The sequence below is a fragment of the Scedosporium apiospermum genome (assembly GCF_000732125.1).
Source record: "Scedosporium apiospermum strain IHEM 14462 chromosome Unknown SEQ_SAPIO_0044, whole genome shotgun sequence".
In the NCBI taxonomy this organism is placed as follows: Eukaryota; Fungi; Ascomycota; class Sordariomycetes; order Microascales; family Microascaceae; genus Scedosporium; species Scedosporium apiospermum.
This window is the reverse complement of record NW_015971745.1, coordinates 1,246,268-1,266,629: the sequence shown is the minus strand read 5'-3', so window position 1 is coordinate 1,266,629 and position 20,362 is coordinate 1,246,268. Positions and strand designations below refer to the sequence as shown.

The 20,362-nt window shown below is 53.6% G+C and overlaps 2 protein-coding genes and 6 pseudogenes across 2 annotated transcripts; 3 read left to right on the top strand and 5 right to left on the bottom strand.

Moving 5' to 3' along the window:
• Positions 1–2,574: 2,574 nt before the first annotated feature.
• Positions 2,575–4,149, bottom strand: SAPIO_CDS1186 (annotated as a pseudogene; the record flags this gene model as incomplete).
• A 1,045-nt stretch (positions 4,150–5,194) lies between these two features.
• On the bottom strand, positions 5,195–6,684 carry SAPIO_CDS1185 (uncharacterized protein; the record flags this gene model as incomplete). The annotated part of the gene is made up of 2 exons (XM_016784518.1): positions 5,195–5,989; positions 6,067–6,684. 2 exons carry the CDS (start codon positions 6,682–6,684, stop codon positions 5,195–5,197), a joined length of 1,413 nt encoding a protein of 470 aa, XP_016646073.1.
• An 818-nt stretch (positions 6,685–7,502) lies between these two features.
• On the top strand, positions 7,503–9,248 carry SAPIO_CDS1184 (annotated as a pseudogene; the record flags this gene model as incomplete).
• A 270-nt stretch (positions 9,249–9,518) lies between these two features.
• SAPIO_CDS1183 lies at positions 9,519–10,703 on the bottom strand (annotated as a pseudogene; the record flags this gene model as incomplete).
• Positions 10,704–11,160: 457 nt separating this feature from the next.
• SAPIO_CDS1182 lies at positions 11,161–12,279 on the top strand (annotated as a pseudogene; the record flags this gene model as incomplete).
• A 297-nt stretch (positions 12,280–12,576) lies between these two features.
• Positions 12,577–13,587, top strand: SAPIO_CDS1181 (annotated as a pseudogene; the record flags this gene model as incomplete).
• A 91-nt stretch (positions 13,588–13,678) lies between these two features.
• On the bottom strand, positions 13,679–14,473 carry SAPIO_CDS1180 (annotated as a pseudogene; the record flags this gene model as incomplete).
• Positions 14,474–15,343: 870 nt separating this feature from the next.
• On the bottom strand, positions 15,344–17,140 carry SAPIO_CDS1179 (SPFH domain/Band 7 family protein; the record flags this gene model as incomplete). The annotated part of the gene is made up of 4 exons (XM_016784517.1): positions 15,344–16,285; positions 16,347–16,472; positions 16,555–16,915; positions 17,019–17,140. 4 exons carry the CDS (start codon positions 17,138–17,140, stop codon positions 15,344–15,346), a joined length of 1,551 nt encoding a protein of 516 aa, XP_016646072.1.
• Positions 17,141–20,362: the final 3,222 nt, after the last annotated feature.

The following is a 20,362-nucleotide window of genomic DNA, read 5'->3' as shown; positions in this document are numbered from 1 at the left end:
GACGGTGATTATTTATGGTTTCAGAGTCAAAGGTTCTCTCGCAGACAGTACAGTAGACCATGCCCTTCTGTCTCTCTTCATCAAACAGCCTCGTACAAGACCTTGGTGAACGCTCAGGGAAAAACTTGGCTTTTGTTTGTCATCTTAAACCGCAGCCCTCAATTCGGCAATTTTTCAAGATTCTCGCATGGCAGTTTTGGTCGGAGGGGATCGTTGTTCAGTGCATCGTACGTTTTCTGCAAGATCACTCTGCACGCCCGGGTAAAGCCTTCTTTATGGATCCTCACGACTCATCGCGACCCATCATTTCCAAGAGAAGTATCTCTTGTTCCGGTTTCCAGTTTACCATTGAGGACTTGGGCTCCTGTAGAGTCGTCGCCTCTTGACCTTGCATTGCTGGGGTTCCACTACTGCGTTGGAGCGTCGACACTTCGATCGGTGAACGGCGCTGCTACCTTGGCTGGGCTGCTGAGAATTCTGTGCCACTTGTTGATGCTGCTCATGGCGCTCTAAGTTCGAGACACGGTCTGTTTTGACGCGAATTTGCGGGGTGGTAGAAGTATCTCGGGGTTCTGCATTTCCTGATAGGTCGAGTAAGGATACTTTCTGGGTTGCAGAATTTGAAGCAGACTGGGTGGGGGAGTGAAGGGATGGAGGAGTTTGACAGTCTGAGCCGGTGGGGACTCCCTCTGGGTATTGTGGCACTGAAAATGGAAAGATGTCCTAATGCTGCCTGGGCGGTTTCAAGGAGAGCCTTCCACTGGTCTGTGTTGATTGTACTGCTTGCTGGAGGGATTGGCAATGCTGGGTGGTGCGGGGACGGCTATTCTGCGGTTGCAATTATCGTGGCGCTTGCTATGGGGAATTGGCGGTGCTTGCTGCTATGGACATCGGCGAGACCAGGAAGAAGGGAGAAGGGTGGGATGTGCTGGCAGGCTGGAGGAGCCCTGCTCCCATGGAATGGCAGGCTTGGAGTCCCTGCCACCTGCGGGGTTTGCTTGCTGCCGCGGTATCTGCTGTGGCGGCTCCAGGTATTGCTAAAGAGCTGCAGTTTGCTCCTCTAGCCGGCCTTCTGTGTTGAGGGCATCACTTGCTGGAGAGATTGGTGGTGCTGGGTCATATGGCAATGGCTCTTCCAGATTGGCGTCATTTCTAGTGTCGCCTACGACGAGGCGGTCGACATGCCGGTTGGCATCAACAACTGTAAAATGATCTTGCGGCTTGCCTGGGAGCACCCTCCTCTGATGGCGTTGGATGGCTTGTCGTTTGGTGTAGGTCTTGTTCAAACCGCGACAGCGTTTATGCAGGCATTTAAAGCGGTCAGGGGCCCCTTGCGTCTGGTGTACAGTGATCTCGTGTTTCTAAAGGTTGTAACTGCTGGACAAGATGCCGCCGCACGCCTTGCAGGCAAAGGGAGGACCCCCAAGTATCTTAGGGACACTCCGTAGGTTATATTTGAGACCTTTTCTACGATATTACTTACGCTTGCCTTAGCCTTGGTAGTCCTCATGTATACAGAGAAAGGGCTTGCCGGAGCGTCGGCGTTTTGATCGCGGAGCCTAGACAACTTCAAAAGAAGCTTGTGGCCACCTCGGTGCGCGCTACGCTGGTGGCGCTGGAGCTCTGTTTTTCTGGGGTAGGTCTTAACCAAACCGTGACAGCGTTCATGCAGGCATTTAAAGCTTTTTTCGTGGCCTCGGCGCTCATGCTTCTGACAGCTTCGTATCATAGAAAAGGCCTTCTTGATACAGCCTTACGGACGGACTCAGTAAGTTCGGTGCTTCCGCAGAGAGTACCGGGGATACACCCCCTGTAGAACCAGATAAGGTGTCAGCCAGGTAGGTTATAATATCTAGGGGACCAGTATTGTAGGATTTACCCGCGGAGAGTGTGATACTCTGCGCCCTACATTCCGCACCATTCGGCCATGATTCCCAAGTTTAGGCCATTTCAATACCGCCGCGTGAGAGCTGTAATTCTTGGAGAGTAGACGAAATGAAGATGCCAACGGAGACGTCCCATCCATGTGACGTGGCCGTTACTACGACGCCCGGCAAAGGGCTTAAGTAGCTTTGTAGATGGTAGCTGTACAGTCCTATTAATAAGAAACGAATCCTTTGAGCATGGGCCTCGACGGGATTATAATATATCCAGGTTGGGTGGGTCCCCAAACGGCCCCGAGAGAAAAGCGCGGTAGCGGACACCAGAGCAATGGGAGACACGCTGTATCTCGGTAGCATGCTGATCGAACAAGGCTGATGCGCCTATGCTGTCGCTGTCCAGCACGGCTGTTAAGCTGTCGCAATGGTGAATGGGTCAGACTGCATGCTTCTCTTAGCACCGTGAACTTGCAAAGGATAACTATATAGGATACATGTAAACGCAGCTGGGCGCAGTAATGGCTGTACAAGACCTCTTATAATCAAGTGACGCAGGCCGCAACGCTTGGAGCATCTTTTGTTGTCATATAGCTCAGTTGTGAGTCAAAAGGTGACAAAGTAACAACACAAAAAGGAAAGAAAAAAAGAACATAAAAGAACAAAACCAGAGGTCTGCTAGGAGATGGCTGATCACTCAGCGGCCGCCTCTGCCCCTCTTAGACTTCGAACTTGCGCCTAGCTCAGTCGATTCCTTCCTGGCGTGCTTCCCCCGTCCGCTGCTGGATTCTCCCCCGCCCCCTGGCAACCGTGCCGCGTGGTCTTGGGTCGACGCTTTTGCTACCACCCACTCACCACCGCGGATGTAACCCCACTCGTTGTTCCTTCTATCATAGAGAAGCTGGTCCTCCCTGATTGAACGACGGCTGCCATCGGTGTCATGGTAAAAAGGCCCGTGGGCGTCGGAAGATATGACACTGCGCCTCACATATTTTTTATTGCCTTGGACGTGATATGGGTCAGACATATGGGGCAGTCTCTCATCATCGTCACTGCTATCGTCATCAGCATCATCACTGTCACCATCATCGGTATTGTGATGACCCTCGGGCCGGCCGTCGGCTCGCGACCGCTGCCGAGTGCTCTGCATCAGGGACCCGGGATCGACCTCAGAGAGCCGGTATCGGTCGGAGTTGTCTTCCATTCGCTTATGGAAATCATCAAACGACCAGGAATCGAGTTTCGAGAATTCTTCGCTGATTTGTCCATCTCCATATGCGGCCATCAATGCCAAGAAAAAGAGGGCCAATCGAACGGTTAGTTTGCCCTCACCCTCGGCATGCCAGGGGATAACCATGTATCTCAAGTGGACTGGGTCACCCAGATCATCATTCTCATATGGCTTCGAGGAAAACGTCTGTCCCTGGGCGGTAGTAGACAAGGTCAGCGCGCTGACCCGAGTTCTGACGGACTCTATTGAGCCGACGGTTATTGAACTTCTGACAGTCTCCACTGAGCCACCGCGGTGGTGTTGGACAGTGGGGCCAGCAGCGGCAGCAGCGGCAGCGGCCGCCACGCGGGCACGAGTCGAAGTGGCAGCGATACCTGAACCAATAGGATCTCTGCGGAATTCGATGACGACGAGATCTTCATCGGTGATTACGAAACCGTATCGAGATCGGGCCTTGTCGCAATAGCCACCCACTTGTTGAACTGGTAGTGAATGATGTTCCTCCAGATCATCATCGGCGTCGGTTTCCATGGCGTCTGCGGACCACTTGGATGATATCTTGCTATCTCCAGGCATGAAGTTATAGAAGTAGCGGAGATTGTCGAGGAAGTCATCACTGACCAAGCCCCAGTCGGCTCGTGCTTTAGCATCTTTCTCGTAGACGCATATTGCGCCGCGACGGATCTGCCAAACTGGGAATGGCCTTCTATGCTGCGTGGACAGAAAGTTGGCCGCGGCGTCAAGAGCACCGTTAACGGATGGGATTGTCACTCTGCTCAACACTTGATGCTCGAAAGTGTCCTCATCAAAGATTTTGGATTCCCTCGGGGAGAGGGTACAAGGAGTTGGAATGGGGTGTCGGGACTCCAGGATATGGCGGAACTTGTTGTAGAGATTGCGGTAATTGAACTCGGTCCATTTCGTCGTGCTCACGACATGTACAGCTTCGGATATTTTTGTGACTGTCCCGTCTCGCAAGCCGGAGTGATCAATAGTTGGGTTGGGCTGGGTAAGTGACGAAAGAATGGAAGTATCAGCCATCATGGGAGGAGCCAGGGAATGGAGAAACTGAAGATAATATTGGAACCGGGAAAATCTATTTGGGTGATTCTTGAACCGTGGATGACTCTCGGAGGGGATAAAGTCAATTGACTTCGAGGGAGAGTTGAACAAGATCCGAAATGCAGAGCTCGAGGTCTTAGGGGGACTGATATATGCAAAATGGACAGAGTCCCATCAGATTGGACCCCTCCCATGCAAAGCCAAATGTGCGTTGGTTCTAGTGCCCAACTGGTGTACGTTTTGGTGACTCTATTTTTAATATTGATCGCGACGTCTTCTTGCCCTCCCACATGCGGGCGAAGGGAAAGGGTCGTTTCACGAACCGCCTAGGTCCACACGAGTCGACATGACCATATCCGTCGCTATGGGCTGGGGCTGGTTTGGCTTGTTCACGCGAAGGAACGCACACCTTCTAAATTTATCCCAGACGGCTTCTCTGGCCATGATCGTCTGCAGTGCAGGTCTCGCGTGAGCGAGTGAACGAAATGGCTTGGTTGCGTATGACGCGCCCAGGTTCGATTAACTCGGGGCTCCATCTGGTCGCTTCAAATCGCGACCTCTATGAGTCTAGACTCTAGGGACGTATTTGGCTGCTGGCCCGGTCAGTGAATTGGCGAAGGCTACTGGCTCATGTGAGAATCGAGTGGGCAGAATCAGGGGCTACAACGGTTTGTTCATAAGAGCCGCCGCATGGTGTCACACTTTTCGAGCCCCACCTAAGCTGAGCCAATCGCTGCATCGCCCGTGCTACGGTCCAACCATTATCATACGCCAGCCGCCGTCCATGTAGACAGAGTCCAGTCAGGACCACAGAGAGTCTAACATTAGCACAAGTCCCCAAGCCAGTGGATCCAACGCTCCGAGATGGGGAGGGGGAAACGACACATTCGGGCTAAGATGTGACAGATCTACAGAGGTACCAGCCAACTAGCCAGATTGGTCACGGTCAAGTGTTACTCGCCCTGTTGTCATCAGGCTATGCCTCGGCAAACGTCCCTGTCCCAGGATTGTCCCCCCCCGCGTACTATTCCCTATTGCCATTCTGAACACTATCGTCATTGTCTTCTCCATCACCGTAATCCTTCTCCCCACGATCTTTTTCCTCCGCCCCCTTTTCCTCCGCCCCCTTTCCCTTCGCTTCTTCGTCCACCTTCTCCTTGGCTTCCTCACCTGCTTTTTTCCTACCAGTGTCAAGGCCTCGGACCTCCCGTAACCGCCCAAAGAAGTTCAGCGATGTTGAATGGGTGGGTGGACCGTGCCAATCTGGGCGGGACCGGAACGGTGATGCCAGGTCCCCGAAATCTACCAACCTCTCGCCTCGCCAATTGTTCGGCTTCCGATACCAGTAGGTGAAGCCCGCGTAGTAGAAGAAATCGATATTTTCTTGCATGACGTAGAACTCAAGATCCCGGGGGCTTCGTTGAACGTAATCGTAGACCAAGGCGAAGTAGTGCGACGTTTCCTCGTAATACGGTGGATTGGCAATGCTGCGGGCATGATGGAAATCGGGCGGAAGCGAATCACGGGGGATTGTCAACCAGCCATGGCAACGGACAATGGTGTCAGCAGGCGGCATTGGCACAGCGTCCTCGAAGGCACATTTTGGGTGCGTCCGACCCCCCTCGCTAAAGCACCGCATGTTATGCCGCATGTCATCGCCGTTCATGATTTTGCGCTTCACCATGATCGGCTCTTCGGCGTGATCTAGTTGCCATCGTATCTTTTCAATCCTGGCTACTGTCTGGCATTCGTTGACGAGTGGCCAGTGTCGGTTGGTGTTGTGTTTGCTCTGAGCTAAGCTCGATCGACTATTCCAAAACTACAGGCACGAAGAGCACCAAGTTAATATATACTGTTCTTCGAAGTTAGAGGCAGCTCCCAGAGTATTCAACTTACGATCTTAAGCGCGAAATGTGGCGGGCCGGGGCCGAACCAGACCCTATAGACGACCCCTTCGAGACCCTCACCGAGACGCTTCCGAAAATTAATTCTTTGGTCATGCTGAGGGAACTTGCGGAGGAGCGGCGCAACGAAATCCTCATACTTCAAAGGCGGCGGGGAATCGTCTAGCGGCAGGTCGGAGAGGAATGGATTACCACGAAAGTCTCGAATATCCAGTGCCCCATCTGGTCGGGTGCTTGGCGGGGTCTCGAGTGCGGGAACTATCTTCTGCGGCGGTGGAGGCTGAGGATAGCGACGGATTTGGCGAGAAAAATGGTTCCGGGGTCGAGCAGCCTCGGAGGACCCTGGCTGCGCGGTAGAATCGCCCATTTGTGGGATCTCTGAAGAGTCTAAGTAAAGGTCCGGAGGGATGTAGGATCCTGGCGGCGGTGATAGAGGACGGAAAGGCGGTATAGGGCTTCTAGTTTGGTGTCGGGGCTGGGGAGATGAAGGTGGAGGATATGTCGTTGTTTGTGCCATTACCACATCGTCGTCCTCTACTTCATCCGCATATTCAGCAGGCAGAACCTGGTATTGGGGCGGCGATGACGGGGTACTGTGTTCCTGCGACATTATGGAAAAAGAAAACGGGCAAGAAAAATAAGCGAACTATCGAAGGTTGAGGACGATGGTTAAGCCGTGAGGTCATCCAGTGAATGCGAACTGGGCCCTCAAAGCCAAGTCGGGGGTTTTTAGACAAAGCACGTATTGAGCGAGGCGTCCACCAATGTCGTGTTACACAAGAAAGGAGTCGCTTTCACGAATCAACTTATCAATACGGTGACTCCTAGAGTAACAAACAAATCGATTGAGGATCCTAGTGTTTCGCGTTTTTAACTTCGGAGATTCTGAAGCTCATCATTGTTCTTCCCTTCCATTTGGAGTTCGGGATCAATGTTGAAAGGATCGGAATATCTGATTCAGCCATTGGTCTCGCTGAGTGGGACCTGAGGAGCCTGGACTGAACCAGCAGACCTTCGTCCAGTCGTTGGATCCACGTTACTGAAAGAGACAATGAATCTTAAGATCGCACCATGGCTCGATCAGTGTTTATGCGTCTGGTGCTTATTAATCCGAAATCACACAGTGTGGAAAAGGTCTATGCGTTGATCTAGGTTACTCTCTACCACGTGACTTCAGAGTCCAGGGTCCACTGTTTGTTCCAGACTTCGGAAGCTAAGTTGACGAGCTATTGCGTCACCAAACACAGAGCCAAAGTGAGCTCAACAACGTTGAATTGAGGGAAGTTCGACAATCCCCAAATCAAAATCCAGACTATATTATCCCCGCTTCCAAATAAGTATGGGAACTTTGAGGATAGATTCTCGTCTATAAAACCAACCATTCCCGGGGAGCTCTTCGCAGTTCTTCGCGGGTCGAACGCCGCCATCATGTCCCAACCCTCTCCGCACCATCGCACCGGGCGACCCTTCGATGACTCGATGTCGACGTCCTCCGCCGCTCGATCCTCTTCCATCTCCAGCACTTCATCGGACCGTCGCAGCCCCATCCGAACCAGAAAGACCGTTGCCCGAACCATTGCCTTTATTTCCGCCGTCGTCTCCGCCCTCTGCGCCGGCTCCATCACCGTCTTCTCACTCTACGGCCACATCTTCCAAGAACGTCTCCATTACACCCAGCTCCAAGTCAACGGCGTGGCCATCGGTAGCTCTATCGCCCTATACCTCCCCGTCCCGATCCTGGGCTACGTCTGCGACCGTTTCGGTACGAAGCCCCTCTCCGGCTTCGCCGCCGTCCTCTTCGGCATTGGATACGGTCTAGCCGCGACAATATATCGTAAGATCGATTCACGGAATGCTCGAAATTCAGATCCCTTACCGCCGGACGGCTCCCCGAGCGACTGGACGTACCCGTTAATGGTATCATCCTTCGTGCTCATCGGCGTTGCTACCTGTGCAATGTACCTCACCGCCGTGGCCACGTGTGCCAAGAACTTCGGAAAGGGCCGACATAGGGGCCTCGCCCTTGCGATGCCCATCGCCGGCTTTGGGCTTAGCGGAATGTGGCTCTCCCAGGTCGGCAGTCGCGTGTTCTACGAACAGAGGCCGGATGGCTCGCGGGGCGACGTTGACGTGTTTCGGTTCTTCGTCTTTCTCGCTTGTTTGCTCGTGGCTGTCGGCGTTGTGGGTGCGTTCACGTTGAGAGTCGTCGATGAGCAGGATATCATCGACGAAGCAATTGAAGAGCTGGAGACTAGCGGTTTCCTCGAGGGCGGACCGTTGTTGGGGAGTCGATCAAGTGCGGGATACGGATCGATCCATGCCGCGGCGGACCGCGAAGATGAGGCTACCAATCTTCTCAGCCCGGCGAAGGACCTCGAGGATGACGTGCAGTGGAAAAAGAACTGGGTGCTTAATGCAGAGACATCACGGTTCCTTTCCGATACCACCATGTGGTGCTTCGCCCTCGGATTTCTCCTCATGGTTGGGCCAGGCGAAGCCTTCATCAACAACCTCGGCACCGTCATCGGCACCCTTTACCCGCCAAAGTCGAGCCTCACGGTTACCCCGACTTCCCCCGCGACGCACGTATCCATCCTGGGCATAACCAGCACTGTGGCCCGTCTTCTCACGGGATCACTAACTGACCTTCTCGCCCCGACCCCGCAGACCCAATACGTCCAGGTGACGCCAGGTCGACCATCCCCCCGCCACTTCACTGTCTCCCGCGTGGCCTTCCTTTTGGCCTTTGGCCTCATCCTTTCCGGCGGTCTCCTAGCCCTCGCATCGGGCTTCATCCAGAACCACGGCGAGCGCTTCTGGATCGTCTCCTCGCTTATTGGCGCCGGATACGGCGCTGTGTTCAGTCTTACGCCGATCATTATCACGGTTATTTGGGGCGTGGAGAACTTTGCTACGAACTGGGGCATCGTCGCCATGTTTCCGGCGCTGGGATCGACTTTTTGGGGGATCGTGTACTCGGCGGTGTATCAGGAGGGGGCGAAGAATCCCCCGTCGCTTGGGGGCGAGGTTGTGGATGACATCTTTTGCTACGGTCACCAGTGCTATGCGGCGACGTTCTGGGCTATGACCATTAGTGTGTGGGTAGCCTGCCTGCTAGTGTTATGGGCTTGGAAGGGGAGGAATGGGTGGGTGGAGCGGGGCGTGGTAATCTGAGGTCTGGTTTCCGGAACTTACAGAACTTGATGCCAACACTTGGCCAGCTTTCATTTACAAAGAAGTAGAATAGAAATCTTGCAGCTTATAATAAATTGATTGAATAATTCATAAACACTTGTAGTATGCAGTTGCCTTCCGACGCCAAACACCTGACCTCCAGCCGTGTAGCATGCTTCTCCGCCCCAACACAATGCAAGCCAAACCATGCTCGAGGCGACTTCTATTACAGCCATGACCCTTCCTCCCCGACTCATCGTCTCCTCAATGCTAGACTCCTCCCTGGCCCTGCTCACCCTGACACTCCACTACCTTCCGCCACTCCCTAAGCTCGTTCACTCGCTCACTACACCAAGGGTACGTCGGCTCCTCCACCCACCACGGCATCCCCTCCCTCGGCCGATCACTCACGTACTTCTTCAACGACCCACCGTCAAACAAATGATTTTTCACTCCCGCCAGCAACACCACGGCCCCGACGCGCGGTTTGAACCCCTCAGCATCCAGAAACACAGTCAGGTGCACCAACTTGGCTGTGCTCTGGTCAGCTAGGCGTGCGGTCCGTTGTCGATACGGTGGAAACGTAGAGGGTTCGACTGGGGAGAGCGAGGAAATCACAGCCACGACGTTCATGGACCAGTTTTGTTTGTACGGGAGGTTGGGAATTGAGGAGAGAGTAGTGAGCTTGAGGGGGATTAGGGGGTTGGTCCAGTTGCGGGCGAGGGGGACGGGATCCGAAGGGATCGTTGGGAGTTGCCTGGGCCGGGGTGGGGGAGGGGTGTCAGGGATGGGGAGTTCTTCGAAGCCGTCGTCCGATGACGAGGAGGTGTCGAAGTACTTCTCTAGGTCTTCGATGGTGTTATCCGCCGGGGCAGGCGTACGTCTCGCCTCTAGGTTGGGAGGGACTCTCGCTTGCAAAGGAGACGGGGGTTCAACAGACGGCTTTTGGGCCGCTCGTTTGGGTTTCCCTCGCTCCTCAGCATGAGACTTTGACACGCGTGGCTTGGAGTAAACACGAGCATACTCCTCATGCCATCCCACCACCGTGAAGTCCTCAACAGTCAAGTAAACCATGGCGCCTTTTCTCCGCCTCTTCTTCCCTTTTACATTCTCGACTGCGCCGTCTTGGAGATGTGACTCCTCCGATTCTTCCACCACTGCCTCTTGGCAAAATCCAAAATCGTGCAGACGCAAAAACGACCCAACAATAACCTCGCCGACGTCAACAAAGCGATGCATGTCAACGGTGAGAAGCGCCTGGATACAAAGCTCGCCATCCCCGAGTAGGAGGCGAATTGCGCGCCATCTCCCGCTGCGTGTGGGGCGGAGCTCGTCGATGCCCTCAACAAGGAAGAGAGAATTGGGAACACAGTATCGCGTGCGGATTACGTCGGCGATTAGGGGTCGGAGGACCAGGGGATCATGATCATCGTCAAGGGGGTCGTTGATGGACATGGGGGGGATTGTGGCTGTCGGCTGCAGGGGAGGAGACAGTGACGATGATGAATGAGGACACGGTGTGCGAGGAAAGGTGGCACGCGACGCGTTTAGAGGCACATCTTGCTCTCACTGTGTATCCAAGGTTTGTCGCAATGAACAGACGCTTTTCTGTGATCTGGAGTTGAGACACTCGAAAATGAAGGCGAAGAAAAAAGAACAAAAGACAATGAACTCCGCAAGGACACAAAGTCAATCAGATGCCAAAATCATACTCGGTCAATTAATCTTCCCGACAACATCAGAGGCAGGCCCGTGGAATGAAACAATTAATTCAGAGATTTGGCGGGGTAAATTCCAGACCTCAACCCCGCTAGCCATGAATTGAATTTGAACTCCAATTTCACTGATCAGTCCCTTTAGCATTGATCATCGATCGCTCTTCCACCCCCGGCATCTGACAACACCACCCAAAATGGACTCGCCCTACGCCAAAGAAATCCAAATCGCCATCTCGGCCCTCCAACAGGCTGCCCTCCTCAGCCAATCCGTCATCTCCTCCCCCGACAAGGGCGTTGTCCAGAAGACTGATCTGAGTCCCGTAACCGTCGCGGACTTCGCGATCCAGGGGCTTCTCTCAGCGACGTTCCACCATCACTTTCCCGAGGACGGACTCGTAGGAGAAGAGTCCGCCGATGAGCTGCGGGAGAATGAGAGGCTACTGGAGGAGGTGTGGGGCTTGCTCGAAGGCGTTGCAGACCGCGCCGGCCAACACGACGAAACGTCTCGTCTATGGAGAACGCCAGAGTCCAAGGAGAGGGCTTGCGATTTGATTGATAAGTGCGGCGCAGGAGCCCCAGGGAAAGGAAGGGTCTGGGTGTTCGATCCCATCGACGGCACGAAGACGTACATTCAGGGAGAGCTCTATGCTATCAACGTTGCCCTCCTTGAAGACGGCAAGCAAGTCCTGGGCATCGTCGGCCTACCGAACCTCTCATCCGATGCCGCTTCTGCCATCTCCGACAAGGACATTGATTCCTCGGGACGGGGAACCGTTCTTTTTGGAGCCAAGGGCCACGGCGCATACCTTCTTCCGCTCCACAACTCGTCTCCTGAATCTCAATCCCGACGACTCGGCCCACGCCAATCCACCACCGCCACCTCCCCTAGTGACCTGCGCTTCGTTACTTGCACAACCGTGGATTCCGGTGACAGGCAACTCCACAGCACCATCGCTTCCTCCCTCGGCGCCTCATTCCCAGGTTGCGATTTACTCCCCTGGGTCGTCCGCTGGGCGTCTCTCGCCATGGGTCTCGGCGATGCGACGTCTTGGGTGTACACCAAGATGTCGCGGCGCGGGAAAGTTTGGGATCATGCGGGCGCCATGCTCCTCTTTGAAGAGGCGGGAGGAAAGATTACCGACGTGTATGGCAAGGACATCGATCTAAGCACTGGGCGGATGATGAATGGGAACTTTGGCTTCGTGGCGGCCGTTGAGGGACTACATGCGGAAGTTTTGAAGAAAACGCATGAGGCTCTTAGGGAGTTTGGGAGGAATGACGTGCTGGAGGAACTGGAAAAGGCATCAGCGTGAAATAAAATAGATTCTTGCAGCATGATAGATAACGAGTATTCTGTAGATAGAACTCGCACTACACCGCATCATCCAATGTAACGTTTCCCAGGAGCCTGCTGCATATCGCATAGCGCCGGGCGATCGTCATTGACTCATCTCCTCTCGACCTTCTGCATTCGTTCTGGTCGTCTAGCCACCTCACCCCATCTCTTCGACAGCTTTCTTATCACGAAACTACTTCGTAGTTATTCCCCTCCACCTCACTTCCCTTCAATTTATTTCTACAAGGAGAGAAGAATTGCTCCAGATCTCGCCATGTCCCAGCCAACGGTCCTCGTCACCGGCAGCGCCGGCCATCTCGGCTGTGCTCTCATGCTCTCGCTCCCAAGTCTCGGGTATCAGCCCTTTGGAATTGACATCCTCCCCTCCGAGACTACCACCCGCGTCGGCTCCATCACGGACCGCGCCCTCATTGCATCCATCTTCACCGAAAATCCTTCAATCAAGCACGTCATCCACGCGGCAACTCTTCACAAACCTCATGTCGAATCTCATTCCAAGCAGGATTTCATCGACACTAATATCTCGGGGACCTTGACTCTCTTGGAAGAGGCGAGTCGTCTCGGTTCGCGTACCGAATCTTTCGTTTTTGTCAGTACGACGTCGACATTTGGCATGGCCCTTAGCCCCGGCAAGGACAAGCCTGCAGTTTGGATTGACGAGTCCGTCGTGCCTATCCCGAAGAATATTTACGGGGTTACAAAGGTCGCCGCGGAGGACATGTGCCACTTGATTCATAGGCAAACGGGCATGCCTGTCCTCGTGCTCCGGACAAGTCGGTTCTTCCCGGAGGCTGATGACGATGAGGATAGGAGGAATGCCCTCGGCGATGAGAACTTGAAGGTGTTGGAGTTGTGTTATCGTAGGGCTGATATTGCCGATGTTGTCTCGGCTTGCGTGTGTGCCACGAAGAAGGCGAGCGAGCTGCGCTGGGGCAAGTATATCATCAGCGCCCCTAGTCCCTTTAAAAATGACGAAGAGACGTTGGCGCTGTTGAACAAGGATGCGCACGAGGTCATTGAATCCTTTTTGCCGGGCTCCGTGGCCACGTTCGAGAAGCTTGGCTGGGGATGGCTTCAGAGGATAGATAGAGTATACGATTCGTCCAAAGCTGTTCGAGAACTGGGATGGGAGCCTCGTCACACCTTTGAAAGGGCGGTAGAGCAGGTATCCAAGGGAGAGGAATGGCGGAGTGACCTCACATTCAAGGTCGGAAAGAAGGGCTACCATAAAGTGTCTACCGGAGTCTATACTATCCGTGAATAATCCCTCTAATCGTGAATTGTACCCGTCAAAGTCTATCATAAGGGAGAAGGAAAAAGAAAAGAAAAGTGACAATGTCTGCATCTGAAACGCTTCAGCTAATCACGCCCACCTTCTTTCCCAGCGCAATAATCTCCGTCGCGACAGCCTCCACATCATGTGTCTTGATCGGAACTCTATGCTCCCCATCCCATTCAATCAACGTAGTCGTTCCCTCCTCGCAATACAAGTTCAGCAGAATCCTGTGCTCCTTCAATCCTGGGTCCCTGAGGCCGTGTACATGCAGCGTCGGGATCCCAAAAACATGATCCCCCTTGTTCTCCGCCGGCCAATCCTTAAACCCCGAGCTCAAGGTCGCCGCATCAGCAATGCCCGGCACCATATCTATCCTCGCATCCATCGCGACCACAGGTGCCCTCCCAGCCAACAAGACACCAAACTTGAAATCCCACGACCCGGACGCATCCGGTCCAAACTTCCCAAACAGCTTCTGCTGCGTATACAGCAAACCCGCACTAACCTTCGCCCCCTGACTGAACCCCAAAATCCCCACCCACGGCCCCGTCGCCCCGCGCAGATCATCCTCCTCCATCGCCAAATCAAGCTGGTACCGGATCTGCCCCGTGGCCGTCTCGGGGTCTATCTCGGGGTGCTCGGGCTGCCAGCGGAGCCAGCGGCGGAAGGGCCCGTGGTCGCCATAGACCTTGATGATGGTGGGGTGGGGCGGGCAGATGAAGGGGGCGTCGACGAAGACGAGGCGAAAGGTGTCTTTGAGGCGGGAGATGAGGCTGCGGCATTGGAGCTCGAAGATTTCGGCGTTGACGCCGCCGCCGTGGAGGCAGAGGATGCGGGGGAGTTGAAGTCTTGGGTCGGGCGCTGCCGAGGCCATTGTTTTGCTCGAGCCTTGAGGCGGGGTTTGCGTGGCGCGGGGAAGTTGAGTGAGGGTTCTGCGATGTCGACGCGGATGAGAGAAAAGGATGAGGAATAACCCAAGCAAAAAAAAAGGTAGAAAAGAGGAATCTCTGAATTGGAAGCGATCAAATCGGTGGTTGACCTGGCTTATCGTGTCATTCAAAGCTATTTTTAGACTGTAAGACACAGCTTCGCTGACGGCGAAGGGTTGGGAAGGGTTGTTTCGGAGATCCGATCGAGAAGCATGAAATTTGTTCCTAAGCTGCGCCTTTGGGCTGAACTGGATTCAAATTGTTCCCTTTGTTTTGCTACAAGCAACCTCGATTGAATTGGAATTCTGAGACAGCAGGTGCGAAGCGCTAGTTTGGAGTTGGCAGCCACATTTTCAAGGGTCCAAAGTGGGTATTTCTACTTCAAAGGCAGACGGGATTCGAGCATTTTCATTGTTGGTATTGATGAACTGAACTTGAACTATCGCGAAATGGAAAAACCAAGAACAGAAAAGAAAAAAAGAAAAAGCAAAGAAAACAACCCCCCAAGAATTAGTTAAAGCCTCAACAGACGCCGACAAAGGAAAATGAAAGACTTGCGGGAGCCAGGTATCATGACATGGTTTCAAACTGAAGGGATTCCCCAATCCCTGAATAGCGACATCAGACAGAAGAGAAGTCATAAAAGACAAGAAAAGAAGGGGAAAAAAAAAAGAGAAAAGCAAAAGATAGGCTGACACATAAGTGCCATTTCTTAGGAGGCTCCAAGTCGATTGGACTTGGACGACTCCGGGTGTATTTCCCGACTTGCGATCAAGGTCGCCCAGTCAGTTAGTTGGTCACTCGGCTCCAAAATCTTAGCTGCCGTTGACGGGCTTTCCCTGAGCGCGGGCAACCTCGCCGGTCGTGGCAGCGAGCTTGCCAAACTGCCACTCGGGAAGAGTGATGCCCGTCTGCTCATTAATAGTAGTCATCAACGGCGGCAACATCTGGTAAACATTGCGCATAGTGTCGATGCCACCGTTGCCAGAACCCTCACCCTGGCTCCCCGTGTTCCAGACGCTAATCTTGGGCTGCATGCCCTGGACGGCCTGGGCATTGGCCTTGGCGAGGGCCACGTACGTGCCCTTCTCGATCATCATGTACTGGAGCAGACCAGCAGGGCCACCGAAGGCATTCGCAAGCTTGCCGTAGGCGTCGGCCATGGCGCTGATACCCTCGGCCTCCTTGAGCTTCTTGGTAAGCTCGGCCTCGGCGAGCTGCTGAGCGGCATAGTTCCTAGCCTCGGCGTCCACGCGGGTACTGTACGCCTCAGCATCGGTATGCTTGGTGATCCTGCTGAAGTCGGCGTCGGCGGTGGCCTTGGCGTCCGTGGTCGTCTTGTACGCCGACGCATCGGTCAAGTGCTGCGACTTCTCGAACGCGGCCTTAGCCTCGGCGACGACCTCGTACGCCTTGGCATCCGCCGCCTGCTGCTTCGCCTCACGGGCAATCGAGGCCTTGACGACGTCGGTGGCCCTGAGCCTCTCGATCTCGGCCGCCGCCCTCTTCACCTCGACCTGCTTCTTGAGATCCTCATCCGTCGACTCGATCTGCCTCTGCGCCTCGATGCGCGCGATGTCGACGTCCCTGGTGAGTTCGGCTTGCCTAGTGTTGAGGCGAGCTTCGGCCGCGGCCCTCTCGATGTCGCGCTCCGTCTTTTGAACTGCTGTTGTGGCGTTGATCTTGGCGATTTCTCGCTCTTGCATACCTCGCCTCTCTGCCTCGCCGACATTACCACGCAGTTGCGCTTCGGCGACCTGAAACTTAGGGTTAGCTTGCTCTCAATTCTCGCCTCTCTCTGATTATTCAGGCACGTACATCAATTCTGGCCTGGTTGGTCGCGCCCTCGTGGGCCTTGCGACTCAGGGACTCGAAGTATATCGAGTTGGGTGCGTCGACCAACTCCTTGAGATTTGCGTTGAAGATGTAAACACCGAATTTATTCTGTTTTCGCGTGTTAGTAATGAAGTTATCCCTTAGATTCACGAAAAGACCAATAGATCGATCGGCCATCGTCTCAACTCACCAATTCCGTCTGGATATTCTTGTGGACACGCCTCTTAAACAGTTCCCTCTCGCTGAAGATTTCCTCAATGGTCATGCTCGATACGAGCACTCGCACCTCACCCTCAACGATACTCTTGATCTTCTGCTCGAGGTAGCTATGCGTCGACTGCTTGCTGTCGCGGCTCTCGGCGAGGAGGATGGCGTATCGCATGAGGGCCTCGGCAGGGTCGACCCTGGGGGCCTCGAGGTCGTCGGGGTGCGTCACTTCATCGCTCAACATGGGGACGTGGGGACCGACGGTGAAGACAACGGGAAGGAGGAATTGGAGCTTCTCCTTAGTCATGGCCTGTAGGTTCATCGCGTAGTCCTGAGGTTGGACGCTAGAGAGTAGAAGGGGGCCTTGTTAGTTTGTCCATCTCATGTCGCAATTGACGAAATGCAGCAAGAACTAGTCGCGCAAAAAAAGAGAGCTCGAAAACGTACCTGAATCGCATGCATTTCTGGAAGGGCCAGACCCAGGCGGCTTTGGTGATCTTGACCTCATTCCGGACGCCCATACCGGTGATGGCCAGGTACTCATCGGGGGCGGCGATCTTGTACGACATTTTGGCGGTTTGAAGAAGGGACTAATTAATTGGAAATTTCAAGAGAAAAGAAATTGGACGAAGGATAGTCGTCCTCGCTGTCAGTGTTGGTTCAGTATTTGCTTTGATCGTATTCTCTAAATCGGTTGCTTCGATTTGCGACACCGCTGAGGAAACCAAAACGGAATGCGTAGATTGGGGGTACCCGAAGAAAAATGTCTTGCAGGATACAAATCACAGACGGAGATGTGAAAGATTCAGAGGAAAGCTTCCAACTGGGGGAGCTACACATGCATCTACCTATTTATATATCCAAAGGATTGAGCCTCAATTGGAAGGACGAGACTTGACTTTGATACGACACAGCCTGGTCATCGGTATGATCTTTGGGCTTCGTTCAGATCGCCAAGCCAAGAGCTAGCATGACCTAGTCCGGAGCTATGGTACATTCTTCGTACAGCGTTTGAGGGGGCGAAGCAATGCTGCTCGCTCGGTCAACGGCGGCGTACTTGAGTGACAACCGACAAGGGAGGTAAACACGGTCCCCAGGAAATTACATCATAGAACTAGATCTTTACCGGTGCCCTCCGCCCCATGTCTGGGGCATTTTCGACCCTTGCTTCGAAGTTTACTGGGGCCAAACGGCTGTCCTCATCTTATTTCTTCCAGCGCTGCGCAAGGCATAGCCTACAAGTAGTACAACCTAGCTCCAGAGCTGAGGTCTCGGCTGCTTCTGGAAGACTGGAAGCTCCAAATTAGCTCGGGGGGCGGAGGCGTCATGCGGGAAAAACAGAGACAAGGTCCCACTACTATTTCCAGGGACATCGGCTAACGCTGAGGAGCGAGGGAGCGAGACGCCAGGCGGGTATGCTTTAGCGGCTGGCCAGCAAGGTTCAAACTGATTGATTCTGCCTTGATGTTCCCTTCCGCCCGCCCCCCGGACCCGAGAACCGGCCTCAAACACCACACCAGGCAGACTTGGGCTTAGTATTTTTCAACTTTAGGTCTTTGGGCAGCCCTGTGGCTGAGTGAGCCCAAGTCAACAAGGGGAGTTTGATATTTGTTTGACGCATCTTTTGTCTCTCATGCCGAGGCTCCGGGCTCTCAAGATCATCCCATTATGGCTCCTTTATTCAAAGCTGCAGAAAGGCCCAGGAATGGACTTCCCGTTTGAGGCCCCAGGGTCGCCTATTCCGGGCCATACGTATTACAGAGCAAAAGAGTTTGAGGCCCGCGGAACTGTTCGAGAGTGGGGGGGTACCTCTGCTCGTGGTGGTCCGGTGTTTGGCTGTCATTATTACTTCGTACAAATAAACTCTGTACGAAGTATGCGAAAAGCACCCATGCATATTGCCTGGGGAGAAAGTTGTACCGAAGCTGACATGCAACGGGACTCTGGTTGGTGTGGTGCTGTGCCCGTCGCAAGCAAGATAGATCAGACCATGATTGCAATTGGTCTTGGAGAGTACCAAAGGGTCTTGATGCATCTGTTGTGTAGTTTCCTCGTTTCTTGTGCCGGAAAGTGTTTGGAAGTCGTGTGTGTTTATGTGAGAGCTTGGCAGATTCACAACTCCTCGCCATGCTGGGACCTCTTGTTGGAAGCTCGGGCAGCCAGCCCTGGACAAGGGTCTAGTGGAGTTCATGGCACCCCCCTCCGGGATATCAGGGCGTGGCCTTGACGACGTGGAGCCTTGCAGCCATGGAGGAGGTAACAGCCAGGCATAGGCCCCGAAATAATGTACCGGCTCCGACCAATGCGGCAGTCTACAAAGTAAATTGCTGTCTTGGGCTCACCGTTGCTCAGCCACCTCATCCCACCCATCTTCATCTTGGAGAGAGGCTCTAGCGTATTTACAGTTTTACACCAATCTCGAGCATCAAATTCAATGCATGGCCATTAGTGGCTATCAACTCCGACGACGAGATGAGGAATGGGTAAATCCGGCTCTCGCTCTCTCGGCTGTCAATCGCGCGACGGACTGCAGGAGCATTCGTCGTGTTGCCAATATTCGTACAGTCGCAGTTGTTCATCTTTGGTTCGCCCGCGCTGCTGCCCGTTCTAGGAAGCATTTTTCAAGGGGAGAAAGCCTAGTCACGGATAAACACAGTGATTTTGAGCCGGATTGAGGCATGAGATGTTTCGGCCTTTCGCTAAGAGGGAGCCTCATCGATGTTTTCAAGCTCCAGACAAACTCGCCCATGACAGACGGCATGTGCAGGTGCATGTGCATGCATCATTAAAAATGAAAATGTGCTGATCGCTAAGGTGCGCCAAGGCAGGAATCTTGGCGGGTGGGCAGTGCAGGACAATGGCCTTTGCTCACTGAGGACTGAGGACTGAGTACCCCACGCGATAATTGGAACACCAAACACAGCCTCCTGGAAAGGCGAGTGGGGTGATCACTGATCCGCACGATTAAGGGCACTTCAAAGTACAGACCGACGAGAGCGGAACTCGCAAGTTCGACTTACAAGTAGTTTATAAAATGTACTTCGTAGATATATCGCGGATCGCTTCGGTCGACTTTTATGGAAGTTCTTCGGGCTTCAAGTTCCGAAGCTGTGATGATGCTAGATCTGGAAGTATCAATAAGCTGCAGTTCAACATCATCGAGCGATATCGCGTGCTGGGGTGATGGTGAGGCAGAAATTTGGTCTGGTCGGGATTGATCCGATCTTGTTCCATCAAGAATTGTTCTGTCGATAATTTTTAACGTCTAAGAAGTAAACCACACTACATCAGCTGTACTCCAAGCACTCCTGAACGACACCCATCCTCTTCGCAGAGCCCGGCCATCAAAACGGCATTAGAGGCACTTGATATTGAAGTTTAGTGGTGATCCGGTCCGCTGACCAGGTCAGGTCCGACCAACTCAGAGAACGCTAGAACGTGCTGCGCCCAGCTAATCACATCGATCTGAGGCCTGAATAGAACCAACTGAAAGAGAAAATGCAAAGGACAGGACAGGGTCCCCAAGGATCGAACCTAACCTAGTATCGATTCTCTTCTCCATTCACACAAAGCCTCATTGTTCTAACCCCACCCAGGCTTTATCGCGCTAGTTTGTTTGTTTGTTTCGTTAGAACTGATCCCTTGATATCATTCACTTTCCGTATCCCTATCGCCCTCTCTGGAGCCTAGAGTTCACCTTGATCCTTTCTCGCCCTTGACTCTTCCGCGCCAACACAACCTTGGCAAACCCATCTTGATCCAAACATACACATCACCTCAACACCCGCGAC